Source organism: Eucyclogobius newberryi, unplaced genomic scaffold (genome assembly GCF_026437365.1).
Source record: "Eucyclogobius newberryi isolate DKJ021-1_F unplaced genomic scaffold, fEucNew1.0.hap1 SCAF_17, whole genome shotgun sequence".
Classification (NCBI taxonomy): Eukaryota; Metazoa; Chordata; class Actinopteri; order Gobiiformes; family Gobiidae; genus Eucyclogobius; species Eucyclogobius newberryi.
This window is the reverse complement of record NW_027315801.1, coordinates 21,183,329-21,195,572: the sequence shown is the minus strand read 5'-3', so window position 1 is coordinate 21,195,572 and position 12,244 is coordinate 21,183,329. Positions and strand designations below refer to the sequence as shown.

At 39.8% G+C, this 12,244-nt stretch overlaps 1 protein-coding gene across 3 annotated transcripts in view; it reads left to right on the top strand.

Annotated features, from left to right (window-relative positions):
• plxnb3 (plexin B3) overlaps positions 1-11,478 on the top strand; it is a 109,947-nt gene extending 98,469 nt beyond the window's left edge. For all 3 annotated transcript variants that reach the window (XM_072449391.1, XM_072449393.1, XM_072449392.1), the window contains exons 19-40: positions 470-646; positions 1,244-1,409; positions 1,966-2,097; positions 2,223-2,327; positions 2,410-2,568; positions 2,956-3,107; positions 3,219-3,319; positions 3,669-3,886; positions 4,040-4,218; positions 5,385-5,451; positions 5,534-5,680; positions 6,091-6,171; positions 6,404-6,482; positions 6,600-6,703; positions 6,813-6,894; positions 6,975-7,141; positions 7,219-7,379; positions 7,457-7,604; positions 7,700-7,764; positions 7,859-7,934; positions 8,018-8,092; positions 8,732-11,478. In XM_072449391.1, coding sequence (XP_072305492.1) covers positions 470-646; positions 1,244-1,409; positions 1,966-2,097; positions 2,223-2,327; positions 2,410-2,568; positions 2,956-3,107; positions 3,219-3,319; positions 3,669-3,886; positions 4,040-4,218; positions 5,385-5,451; positions 5,534-5,680; positions 6,091-6,171; positions 6,404-6,482; positions 6,600-6,703; positions 6,813-6,894; positions 6,975-7,141; positions 7,219-7,379; positions 7,457-7,604; positions 7,700-7,764; positions 7,859-7,934; positions 8,018-8,092; positions 8,732-8,836 — 2,746 coding nt within the window. In that variant the 3' untranslated portion in view covers positions 8,837-11,478. The remainder of the gene's footprint in view (positions 1-469; positions 647-1,243; positions 1,410-1,965; positions 2,098-2,222; positions 2,328-2,409; positions 2,569-2,955; positions 3,108-3,218; positions 3,320-3,668; positions 3,887-4,039; positions 4,219-5,384; positions 5,452-5,533; positions 5,681-6,090; positions 6,172-6,403; positions 6,483-6,599; positions 6,704-6,812; positions 6,895-6,974; positions 7,142-7,218; positions 7,380-7,456; positions 7,605-7,699; positions 7,765-7,858; positions 7,935-8,017; positions 8,093-8,731) is intronic.
• The last annotated feature ends 766 nt before the right edge of the window (positions 11,479-12,244 follow it).

The following is a 12,244-nucleotide window of genomic DNA, read 5'->3' as shown; positions in this document are numbered from 1 at the left end:
CTTCACAATCGGCTCTGTCCCTGTCGTCCAACTCCTTTTTATTGCTTTTTTTTGCCATTCTACATGTATTTATCAATCCTTTCCATTCCTTTCCAGGAGTTTTACATCTGAGAGTTTTCAAAGCTTCATTGATCTCCCATTTCATTTCAACAGGGCAGTTGTGTTCCCCTGTGAATAATGTGCACTTTGACATGGTTTTCTAAAATGCTCTGATGAATTTGTTGTTGTTGTTGAATTTTGAGAAACACTTTGTGCTTCCCCATTGAGATGTATATGATCTACATGTTCCATTCTTTATCAGTTAGAACACAATTTCCCTGTTTTTATCATTTATTTTTGCTATATCTAATAAAATGACAGTAAGACAGTACTAATGATATGGTTGTTCCTTTCTCCCAGGTCTTGTATCATAGTAAATTATTGAGTTCTTGGGTCTAACCTTTTTGTCCCTCTGTCCCCCTTGTCTCAGAGTGGAGGAGGTGACGGACTCGCAGCTGGTGTGTCAAACGGGACGCTCAAACAGAACCGGCGGTGTCTCCGTGTCCGTGTTCTTTGGGAAAGCAGAGAAAGTGGTTCCAAATGGAGCGTTTAAATACATGGATGACCCAGTGATCACAGAGGTGGAGCCAGGAGAGAGCTACCAAGCGTAAGACATACAATGATGTTAAAAGTACTCAATCAATATTTATACATGGAATATAAGTTTTAATAATACTATTTAGAGCCTTTGTCATAGCTATAAACAATTCAAAATATTATAAGTATGGTTAGAAATATGTCTTTAAATGTATTTTCCTTATATATATTACACACACTTTTGTTAAGGCTAAATCTGGATTTTTAGGCTTTTCAGGAGGTAAAGTAGGTAACAGTATTTCCTTCCATTTTAATAGACAAGCTAAGTGACATTTATACACTGGAAATTGTTTGCTAAAAATCCCCAATAATGGTTAGAATTTATGTCCGCTAATAATTTAAAATATATTATGGCATTTCATCTTTTCCTCCCGTTGTGCCTCTAATCTTTTGATGACACTGCATTTTCCCCACCTCTAAAATGGAGCTGAGCAACAAAGGAAGTTTTAATAAGCAGTAATTGTCATCTCGTTCTAGTTTAGAGAATACAAATTGGGTCCTTCCAGAATGTACATCACTTTTTACTTGTCTGACATCACATACTAAAATAACTCTGATGAATCTAAAGAAAGTGTTTAAATGTTTAAATCTGGTGTGTTTGTTTCAGTGGAGGCAGAATGCTGCTGGTGGAAGGCAGTAACCTGGACGTGGTGCAGCGCCCTCTGGTGGTGGTGTGGGTGGAGCCGGAGACGCAGAGAGAAGTGAAGAGGAAGAGGAGGAGACAGGCTCTGCTCAGCGCCAAACAACAGGGCTTCAACCACTCCGTAACCACGGTGAGAACAGACCCTGGATGAGGATTAAAATGTCTATGGTGTTTATCAAAAGACACACCAATATCAATGTCAAGGTTTATTTATAAAGCACTCTTACAACTTTAAAACCCCAAAGTACAGCAAAGTGCAATAATAAACAAGTGAAGAGACCAGCAGCATTGCTGTTGCTTTTTTAACTACAAAATGGAAAATAGGTGCCCAAATAAAATAAATTAAAATATAAAAATTATTGCAATAATAAAAAACATAATCATTATTAACATTAACAAATCAGAAATATCTTGAAATAGCACAAAAACATAATTTTCCCCCCTTCTTTTTATATTCAATACCTCTTCATATTGTTCCAGAAACATTTTACTTTTATTCTTTTTGCAAACACTACTTCTTTGTATTTGTCCAAAAAGTTTTATATTGGTTTCTTTTTTATATTCACAAGTCTTGAAATATATTTAATAATTAGGGCATACTAAACAAATGAATCATGATTTGCTTCAACTTTGTATTTATTTATTTATGTATGTATGTATTTATTTATGTATTTATTTATTCGCAGGTGTCAGAAATGTGCGTCCTGGACTCCCCCTCCCAGATGTCCTGCCCCACCCCGAAAGTGTCCCCTCAGTTCAAAGTGAAGGATCTGTGGTTCCAGTTGGACAATGTCAGAGTGCACTACGAGACCATCAAGGTACTGGTATATCTGCCCCAGGTCCAAGACTTGTAAAAACTTCCATGGCAAATCTATGAAAATCTAGATATAAATCGTCAAACTTTAATACAATAACGGCGTCCTTCTTATAAACATGTTTTCAGGGTGAGAGTTTCGTTTACCACCCAAACCCAGAGTTGTACCCGCTGAACAAGGAGGCTCCAGACACGCCCTACAGATTCAAACCTGGAGGAGTTATAGCTGTGGAGGTACTTTTCCCCCCTCAAAATGCAGTTGACTGTGTTTTGATATTGTGCGTATATGACTTGTTTCCTGTGTGTTTTGACCCAGGGAGTGCACCTGACCAGGGCCATGTCTCGCCAGGAGGTGAGGGCCCGTTTAGGAGATGAAGAGTGTGAGGTGAAGACGTTAGACAGCACACATCTGTACTGTGAGCCTCCAGAAGCACAGCCGAACAGCCTGGACCACAATGACCTGCCCACGCTGAAGGTGACAGGGATTCATCCATTTTAATGTTTAGCTTGTTTAGTTTGATTGCCAAAGTACATTTCCCATTCTTTTTCCTCATAGGGTTTTAAATTTTGAAAGCATGTTTGAGGCTTTTTTGTGTTTAGTGGATATCAATTTAGTCTCCCATCAAGAGTTTTTTAGAACCTGAAAACCCAGCTCACGGTTTAGCCATTACATTCATGTTTGGGGCAAAATGATCAAATTTCTAAACTATGAATGTTTTGTGACCTGACCTGATCTATTAGACAGTTAATTTTTGAACTTATTTTTCATGATGTCAACTTAAGAGATAGTATGGATGTAAGAGAGACAAGAGGAGACAGTCGAATGATTTCTCCTGAGCCTCTCTTGCTGGTCCTTGTCCAGGTGCTGATGGGTAATCTGGAGGTGGACCTTGGTTTGGTCCAGTATGATTCCGACTCTCCTCTCCCTCCTGTCCCGCTGGCCGCTCAGATCGGACTGGCTGCTGGAGCTGCTGTTATCATCCTGTCTGTGCTGGTGGTCATCCTCATGTACAGGTACTGAACTATACTAATCACTAACAAGCCCATTGATTATGTAAGAGTGCACTTTTGCATTGAAGGAATCTTACGTTCTTTGTGTTGAATATGTTTTCCTTTATTCTCCAGGAGGAAGAGTAAGCAGGCCCTGAGGGACTATAAGAAAGTGCTGCTGCAGCTGGAAACACTGGAGATCAACGTTGGAGACCAGTGTCGCAAAGAGTTCACTGGTAACAAGCTCCAGACTCCTTCTCATCATTAGAGTGCTCAAACTCACTACGCAGACTTCATCTTACTCACAGCTATTGTTTAAACGAGAGAGGTCAAACGGACTTTTCTGAGCTTTTAATCATGTTAACCGTGTTCCCTCATTATTATCTTACTCAGAAATGGCAGGAAGACTCTGGGCAGTTTGAACCTGTTTCTATAAAATGTAAAATATAAGCTCTGTATGTTTAAGACTAAAATACACTGACATTGTAAAAGCATTTTATCGACCGTGAACCCAGAAGAAAAATGCTCCAGCACCTAGAGTTCTCTTCAGTTTGTCATTCTAATCCACGTGACGTCGTCTCCTAGACCTGATGACGGAGATGATGGACCTCAGCAGTGACGTGGGAGGACCTGGAGTACCTTTACTGGACTACAAGACATACGCCGAGAGAGTGTTCTTCCCGGGACAACAGGGGGCGCCGCTGAGTCGACAGTTAGACCTGCCAGAGTCCAGGAGGATCACGGTGGAGCAGGGACTACAGCAACTCAACAACCTGCTCAACAACAGGCTGTTCCTCACCAGGGTAAGAGGAGATGTTTCTGACAGTAAATGTGAGGAATGAGAATGTCAGTTGCATTTGGGCTGCTCGTGTTAGATCTTTGGGTGTGTTCTTCTGTAAAACCAAGCAAAGATCTATTAAATAACCTTCATATTTGATTGTTTTGGTACATTTCAGTTCATCCACACGTTGGAGGCTCAGCAGGGCTTCTCTCAGAGGGACAGGGGTTATGTGGCCAGTCTCCTGACGATGGCGCTGCACGATAAGCTGGAGTACTTCACCGAGGTGATGAAGAGTTTACTGCAGGACCTGGTGCAGCAGTACGTGGCCAAGAACCCCAAACTCATGCTTCGTCGGTACGAAAACTACTCATTTATATTTTATAATGAATGGCTTAAATTACTATCTCCAAAACCTTCGAGAAGCATGCAAGTTGATGCTAACTGTAGCACTAGAGCAAATACTAATCATTCAATTTGTGCTGAAAGTTAATTGATCAATTCCAACTAAATGATTTTTAACTAATTAACAAATGTAGTAATTGAATAATTGTTACTTGAGCTATATATACAGACTACAATACATGCAATGTGCTGAGAAAGCAGTTTTAAAAGGATTTTGTCCGTAAATGATCCATCAGTATGACTTCATGTGGCTTCACTTTAGCTTCATCTGGGTCTAAAACAAATCATACATTCACTGGTCTTTTTTGTTCTAAACAATGCATCGATTAATACAAATGGCAAAATAATTTTCCTTTGCAGCGCTAGATTCTGATTCCTTATCTTTTTTTTTTTTTTAATCCCCACAATTTTAAATACTTTTGTCTTGACTAATGCTGCCTGGTATAAGATGATCCTTTCCACTTGAAGTAGTAATTAGAAGTGTGTTTTTGACACTATCTTGACAAATATGCAAGGATACAGTGTAAACAAGATCATTCATAATTCTACATTTAATGTAATCAAGCTAAGTGGAAATAGAGATGCCATTCAAGGTTTATTTGCCATATCATTATGCAGGAATCCAAATGCAGTTCATGTCTTTAAAAGATGAATTATTTCCCAGTTTCCCAGTAGAAATGACAACATCAAACAGCCTTTCATGTGTAACATCCCAGTAGTAGTAGTAGTAGTAATAGTAGTAGTATGCAGTCTTAATAGTATTAGTAGTATGCAGTCTTAGTAGTATGCTGTCTTAGTAGTCTTATTAGCATGCAGTCTTAGTAGTCTTAGTAGTATGCAGTCTTAGTAGACTTAGTAGTATGCAGTCTTAGTAGTCTTATTAGTATGCAGTCTTAGTAGTCTTAGTAGTATGCAGTCTTAGTAGACTTAGTAGTATGCAGTCTTAGTAGTATGCAGTCTTAGTAGTATGCATTCCTGGTAGTCTTATTAGTATACAGTCTTAGTAGTCTTAGTAGTATGCAGTCTTAGTAGTATGCAGTCTTAGTAGTCTTAGTAGTATGCAGTCTTAATACTAGGGTAATAGCAGCATGGAGTCCTAATACCTTCTCTGATTCCAGGACAGAGACGGTAGTGGAAAAGATGTTGACAAACTGGATGTCCATTTGTCTGTACTCCTTCCTCAAGGTAACTCTCCATCTCCTATAGACATCTGTGTGTTCCACGTTTTCTTCTTGAAGGTGAAAGTACTCTCTTATGTTCCCGGCAGGATGTGGCGGGAGAGCCTCTGTACATGCTGTATCGGGCCATAAAGTACCAGGTGGACAAGGGCCCCGTGGATTCGGTGACGGGGAAAGCCAAGCGCACTCTGAACGACAGTCACCTGCTCAGAGAGGACATAGAGTACTCTGCTGTGGTAATTACTCTGGGCCAATAGGTTTAATGTGGGTCAAATATACCTGGCTAATCATAATCCTGTGCTTTATTTAGACGTGGACAAACTTTTTGATCCACTATTAGAAATTGGTTGGACACAGTAAAAAAAAAAAAAGCAAATAGCCGGCAGCAAAGCAGGTGTTATTTACCATAGTGTGTTCACATATGGTAAAAGTGCTTCTTGCTGTAGGTAAATCTTAAACTGTCTCTCACCCACTCACTGACATAGATCTGTGAGTGGGTGAGGGACGATATGTGTAAAGGGACAGCTTCAGAGGCGGATTTGTACGCTTTGAAGAACTAAAGTCTAAATCTAGTACGGCAAGGTTAGATTCATCTGACTTTATATCGCCCACACTTCTAACATGAGCCTCTGCTTCTCTGCTTCAGACGTTGACAGTGTTGGTGAAGAACGGCGTGGAGGTGCAGCACTGTCCAGTGAAAGTCCTGGATTTGGACACCATCACACAGGTAACTCACCACCCAACAGCAGCTTCTCCAAAAGTAATAAAGGACATTTAAGTGGCCTATAATTTTTTGTGTTTAGAAAATATGCCTATGACTTTCCCTGTCCTCCACTTACAACTTAAATGTGTTAAGTTTATGTCTATAATAATAACTGATATTCACTTTAACTCATTCGCCTGCCACTATAAGCACAATGGTCATCTAATAATGTTCACCTCCTTTGTTTTTTGTGAAGGTCAAAGACAAGATCCTGGACCAGGTTTATAAAGGCGCTCCGTTCTCCCAGAGACCTGCAGCCGACAGCCTAGATCTGGGTATGGAACTTACATACATATTATATACATCACTTTGACTTGGATAACTGTAAGGATGCATACAAATCTATCACAGACTAAACTCATATTATTTTCTAACATCTGACACGTGTATAGAGTGGCGCTCGGGTCAGGCAGGTCACCTGACTCTCTCTGATGATGATGTCACCGCTGTGGTTCAGGGAAGATGGAAACGGATCAACACTCTTCAGCACTATAAGGTAAATATCAACCAGTGAGGACACGGCTTCTAAATACATCTGACCAATCAGAACAAAGCATCCAAGAACATCCTATAATGATTCTGATCATGTTTTCTCATTTGTCCAGGTTCCAGATGGAGCCACTGTGGCCTTGATTCCACGATGCAGTGCAGGAAATGGAGTCAGCCAAGTTTTTCAGACTGGAGAAAGTAAGGATGAAATGTTTAATGAAAATAAACGTAATAGAAAGTAAAATCCTATCTAAACTTGTTGTTTTTATTCATGGCAGAAACACCAATGTTGGAGGGGGAAGAGGAGGAGGGTCTGCGTCTGTGGCATCTGGTGAAGAGCAGCGAGGATCCAGAAATCCCCAAACACCGAAAGAGCAGCATGAGAGAGCGAGAGAGAGCTAAAGCGATTCCAGAGATCTACCTCACCAGGCTCCTGTCCATGAAGGTACTAAACCAGCTCCAAACTAGGACCAGATCTAAACCAAGCGCAAACAGGGTCTAAATCCAGACTCTTTGCTTTAGGGAACTCTGCAGAAGTTTGTGGACGACGTCTTTGTGGCGATCCTGAGTACGAAGAGGCCTCCTCCAATCGCAGTGCGGTTTTTCTTTGACTTTCTCGACGATATGGCAGAGAAACACGGCATCGACGACCCGGAGACCGTACACATCTGGAAAACCAACAGGTCGGTTTCAGAACTGTGAACCAAGTCGACAGAAATAATCCCTGAACAAATGCAAATGAAATGTGTGGGTTTTGCAGTCTTCCTCTGCGTTTCTGGGTGAACATTTTGAAGAACCCGCAGTTTGTCCTGGACGTGCAGGTGACCGACAGCATCGACGCCGTTCTCTCAGTCATCGCACAAACGTTCATCGACTCCTGCACCACCTCCGAGCACAAAGTCGGCCGGGTACAAATCGCTTTCTCGTTTATTTTCAAATGTCTGCCTTCTGATTGGCTGTATCATTGTGCATCTGACCGTGTGATCTGTTCTCAACCAATCAGGACTCGCCGGTGAACAAACTGCTGTACGCCAGAGAGATCCCTCGATATAAGCAGCTCGTAGAGAGGTCAGAGGTCACTTCGTTAATAGAGAATGTGTTTGTATTTATCAACGTGTATGGAATATGGACTTGAACGTATTTATTTTTCGTCCACGTTCAGATACTACAGTGACATCCACAGCGCTGCGTCAGGCTGTTACCAGGAGATGAACTCCACTCTCACGGAGCTCTCCGGGGTTGGTTCCATTTTCATTTAAAAAAAAAAAAAAAATTCTGAGTTAAACCGTTTGCACTACACTGTCTTTTTTTATGTTTTCAGAGTTTTGCGTCAGAAATGAACACGCACGTGGCTCTTCATGAACTGTACAAATACATCAACAAGTACTATGACCAGGTAATAAATGTACTAACTGTTATTACTGTACTTATGATCAAAATGATATAACGTTGATCTAACAGACCTTTTTAATGTTACTGAATTGTACTTCTCTAACTTTGGGCGAGGGTGGGCGACACGGTCAAACAGGCATGTCCAAACTACGGCCCGGGGGCCAAATGCGGCCCTCAGACCAATTTTTATTGGCCCTCTGGCTTCCTGCTAAGTTGGTCCAAACAACAAAAAGTAGTACTTTTTACTGTAAAATTGGAAAAATTCAAACATTTCGATGTTATACCAACTTAATACTTATGTTCCAAGTCTTATTAAAAGGTGTGGAGGCATCGAAACTAAATTTTACATCGAGATCGAGCCAGCCCTATGCAGACTCCAGAAAACGGGCCACCGAAAATGGCTTCGCCGGTGGCAACTTCCTGATAATAAGACGTCGCATTATCACTGACCAGTAGGTGGAGTGGGTTGAGCAAAGTGTCAGTGTTTCATCTTAGAGCAGCATTAAACCAAAAAGTACAACATCCAATCAGGGCCATCGCTTTAAACTGGCAGATTACAGTCATCACATTGCCTGCTCTTGATATATACTTTTGGATTCTAGTCTGAATAAATGTGAAAACCTCTTCACTGTTCATCCCTCAGGTGATCATGGCCCTGGAGGAGGACAGCTCTGGTCAGAAGATGCAGTTGGCCTATCGTCTGCAGCAGGTGGCCGCTTTGGTGGAGAACAAAGTCACCGATCTCTGAAAGAAAAGGAAATACTGTTGAGCACGGAATTTACTGAGCCAAACACTGAGCAACCAACAACTTAATCAATAAAACCAACAAGCCAACCGCCGACCAAGCACCAGCTGACCGAGCAAGACGCCAAAACCTTCGCTGTACGGCTGTTAATCCGCATGTTCGTAACCGGAATCAGGGACGACGAAAGCACAAAGACGTTTTTTCCCCCCATGAGTCGTATGGGGCACAATCATTTCTGAAAGCCAAGACCTGCGGGGAAAAAAGCTATTTATGGATGTATGTTACCATTGGGAGAAGTTTAAAATGATGACTCTATGGTCAAAGAGAAGCAGAGTGGACAGAGGGACAAACTTCACGTGTCTTCCTGCTGAGTTTGTGTGAAAATAAGAAGATTTATCAATTTTTTTTTTTTTTTAGATTTAGACTCAGGATGTTAGCTGTTTGTTATCTTCAAACACTGACAGCGGGCAGAAAAGTCAATTCCGTACCATTTGTATACTTATTAAATCAACACTGAAGATGAATACATTTTCCCCCTAAAATAATAATGCTAAAATGATAATTTATGGACGTTGAATAAAAATGACTGTTGTTCAATGTTGCCAAATATACAAGTATACAACTCCAATTTTCTCTTTGGGGACCAGTGTACTGCCTTGACGATATTTCCCAGGGTTCCCTTCCACCTGTTGTTTGTGTGAAGGACTGCGAAAAGCACAGTGTTAAGCAACAGATCCTCTCAAACAATCTCTAGTTCATTGCTGCTGGTTCAAACTATTTTAAGTTGTGTGTTACAGCTGCGTAAAATGTACAGGAAAACAAAAATGGGACGCAATATCACAAATCAGGGACGTCAGAGAAGCTGGAGGTTCAGTGGGATTCTAGTTCCTGCTGAGAGTCAATGTTAAAAGGGACACACTGAACATTTAATTATGTTATCTTCGTTGCTTTGACTGGGCTGATACTTGACTGGGTATATCTTGTAGAACAGCCAGTTTGTTAATAATTGAATTCAAAATTGGAACTCTTGGTAAATCCATGTCAAAAACATTCAAACAAGGTCTAGGACTAAAATTAAGGTTAACAAAGTACCATTAATCCACTAGAAGTACATTTGTCCAAATTTGCTGCTGTTTTCTACTTTCCCAGTCTTGTGTTGCTGTAATTGAGTCACATATTCTATATGTACATAATTGTACAATGATTTATTTGCTCTGACAACAGATCAATGACATCAGTTCCTCAGCTCAATGCTCTGTGGTTCATGCCATGTTCCACCTATCAAAATATTTGCATGTAGTCTCAAATCAAACCAAGTCTAAACTGGAAACTGTGGTGGAATAAGGTGTAAATCAAGTATTTATATTGAACTCTTTTTGTTACATATTTTTAAGCTATTTAAACAAGTAGATCTAATACCTGCACTATACAAAAGTACTGGTGCATTCTGTGTTAATGACTTTTACTTATACCTAATGTAATGCACACACAATATTGGCTTTTGCTTTTTATTTACTATTTAACTCATTTTAACATGTCATACACCTGCTGATCATTTCTAGCACAATTTTCTTGCACTTAAACACCTTTTTTTCTACACATAACATTTGCCATAACTAAAATCCCACTGTATTTTCAACCTGCTGAACATTTGACCAATCAGAAGTTACGACAAAACAATCTGAGTCTGTTAATTTTGTGAATGTTTATAGTAACTTATTGTGTACATAACTGCTGTAAAAGTCCTATTTATTTAAGCCCGGCTGTGCCTTCTCTCTGCAGCTAGGGGGCGCCGTCTTTACTCATCAGTCTCTTTGCCTAATTTAAACGACCGACTTATTGCCTATTATGCCCCAATGACAAAATGGGAAAGTTTTATGGAATTAATAAAATACAATAGTGAGTTTTAGCTGTTAGTGGCCAAACGAATCTGTAAATAATAGATTTTAGACATTTTTTTAAGCACAAACTGAAATTTAACTTAAGGAGCATCAAGAATTTTGACCACTGGCTAATCCCTTTGATGGGAAAACTGGCTTGGACTCTTCTTTGCCACAGTAACCATGACTTCTATTCACCAAAATATCTCAAAAATAATTCAGGTAACTTCTCAACAGTGCCATCTGATCCATGTTAAATCTCTTGTAAATGCAATAATGGAATGAATGACATGGTAACCGAGCTTCCGTTTTAACTTGCTAATGCTTACTTCATATTCTGTATCCTGTATTCAACCCTCTGTGTTTTTGCCTGGCGTGTTTCTTGTGTTGGACCCGTAGGTGTAGTGTTTGCATGCGAGTGGACACAGTTACTTTTGGTGCTTCTTTTGAAATCAATTGTTTCCTGGGCCTTTGCATTTTTGGGCCTTTTTGTACAGTTTTGTAAGTGAATCTTGACTTCGAATGGTCAACGATTTGTTTTTATTTCACAAGGGAATGAACCAAGAGAATGGATAAATGTGTAGATAAATAAATGGGGGATAAGCACAATCGCTTTTCTACTGATGTGTACAGTTTGATAACAGTTTTGTGTAAATTAGTTGTAAATATTTCTCTGAATGAGTTTGGAATGAAATGTGTGTTTATTGTGAAACGGAATGAGCCCGACACAATTTGTACAAATAAAGTTATAATTTTAACTTTTAATTTTGTCATTTGCATTTCTTTTTAGGGTTACAATAGTTGTTGTAATGTTTGTTGTACTTGTAGTATAAGCAACTGAACATGTGGCACATTTTTGGCACGAGTTTTGTCAGTTTTCTCGGCCAATTGTTATCATTATGTGAGGCCTGTCATATCCATCTTTATCTTTGTCCGAGGCTGGTCGTGGAGGCAGAAGTCTGAGCAGGGTCCCTACAGCACACCTCCCCAGAGAGGCGTCCAGGATGAGGCTCCTGACCAGATGCCCGAGCCACCTCAGTTCCTCTTGATGTGATTTACAGTCGACCATAAGAACACTTTACAATGTCTACTCTCCGACCCAGACGCACTCAAAAAAATACAAGCTCAAAACATTTGTCTTAATAAATAAATACATTTTCTGGTGCTTAATATTAGTGGTGGGGAACTTTTGTTTATATTCTTATAATGTTAACATTTAATCATAATTAAGTTAAATAATTAGCATTTTAACTGTGGCTATACATTTTTCATTGTGTATGTATTTACTGTAGGTCATTGTATTAAAATGCTTCATTTAGAAAAGCAGATTATTATTTTTTACTTTTTGGTTGTGTCAGTTGCAGTGGTCTTAAGGATTTTTTTGAACGTTTTAATGATATAATATTTTTCTGTAGCTGTAAATTAAAATAAAAAATGTAATCCAGACAGGCCAACATCGTGGACAAATTCTGATCAGGATACAGATATTTATATGGTCTGGCAGATTTGTCTAAAGACAGTGCTGTTTCCT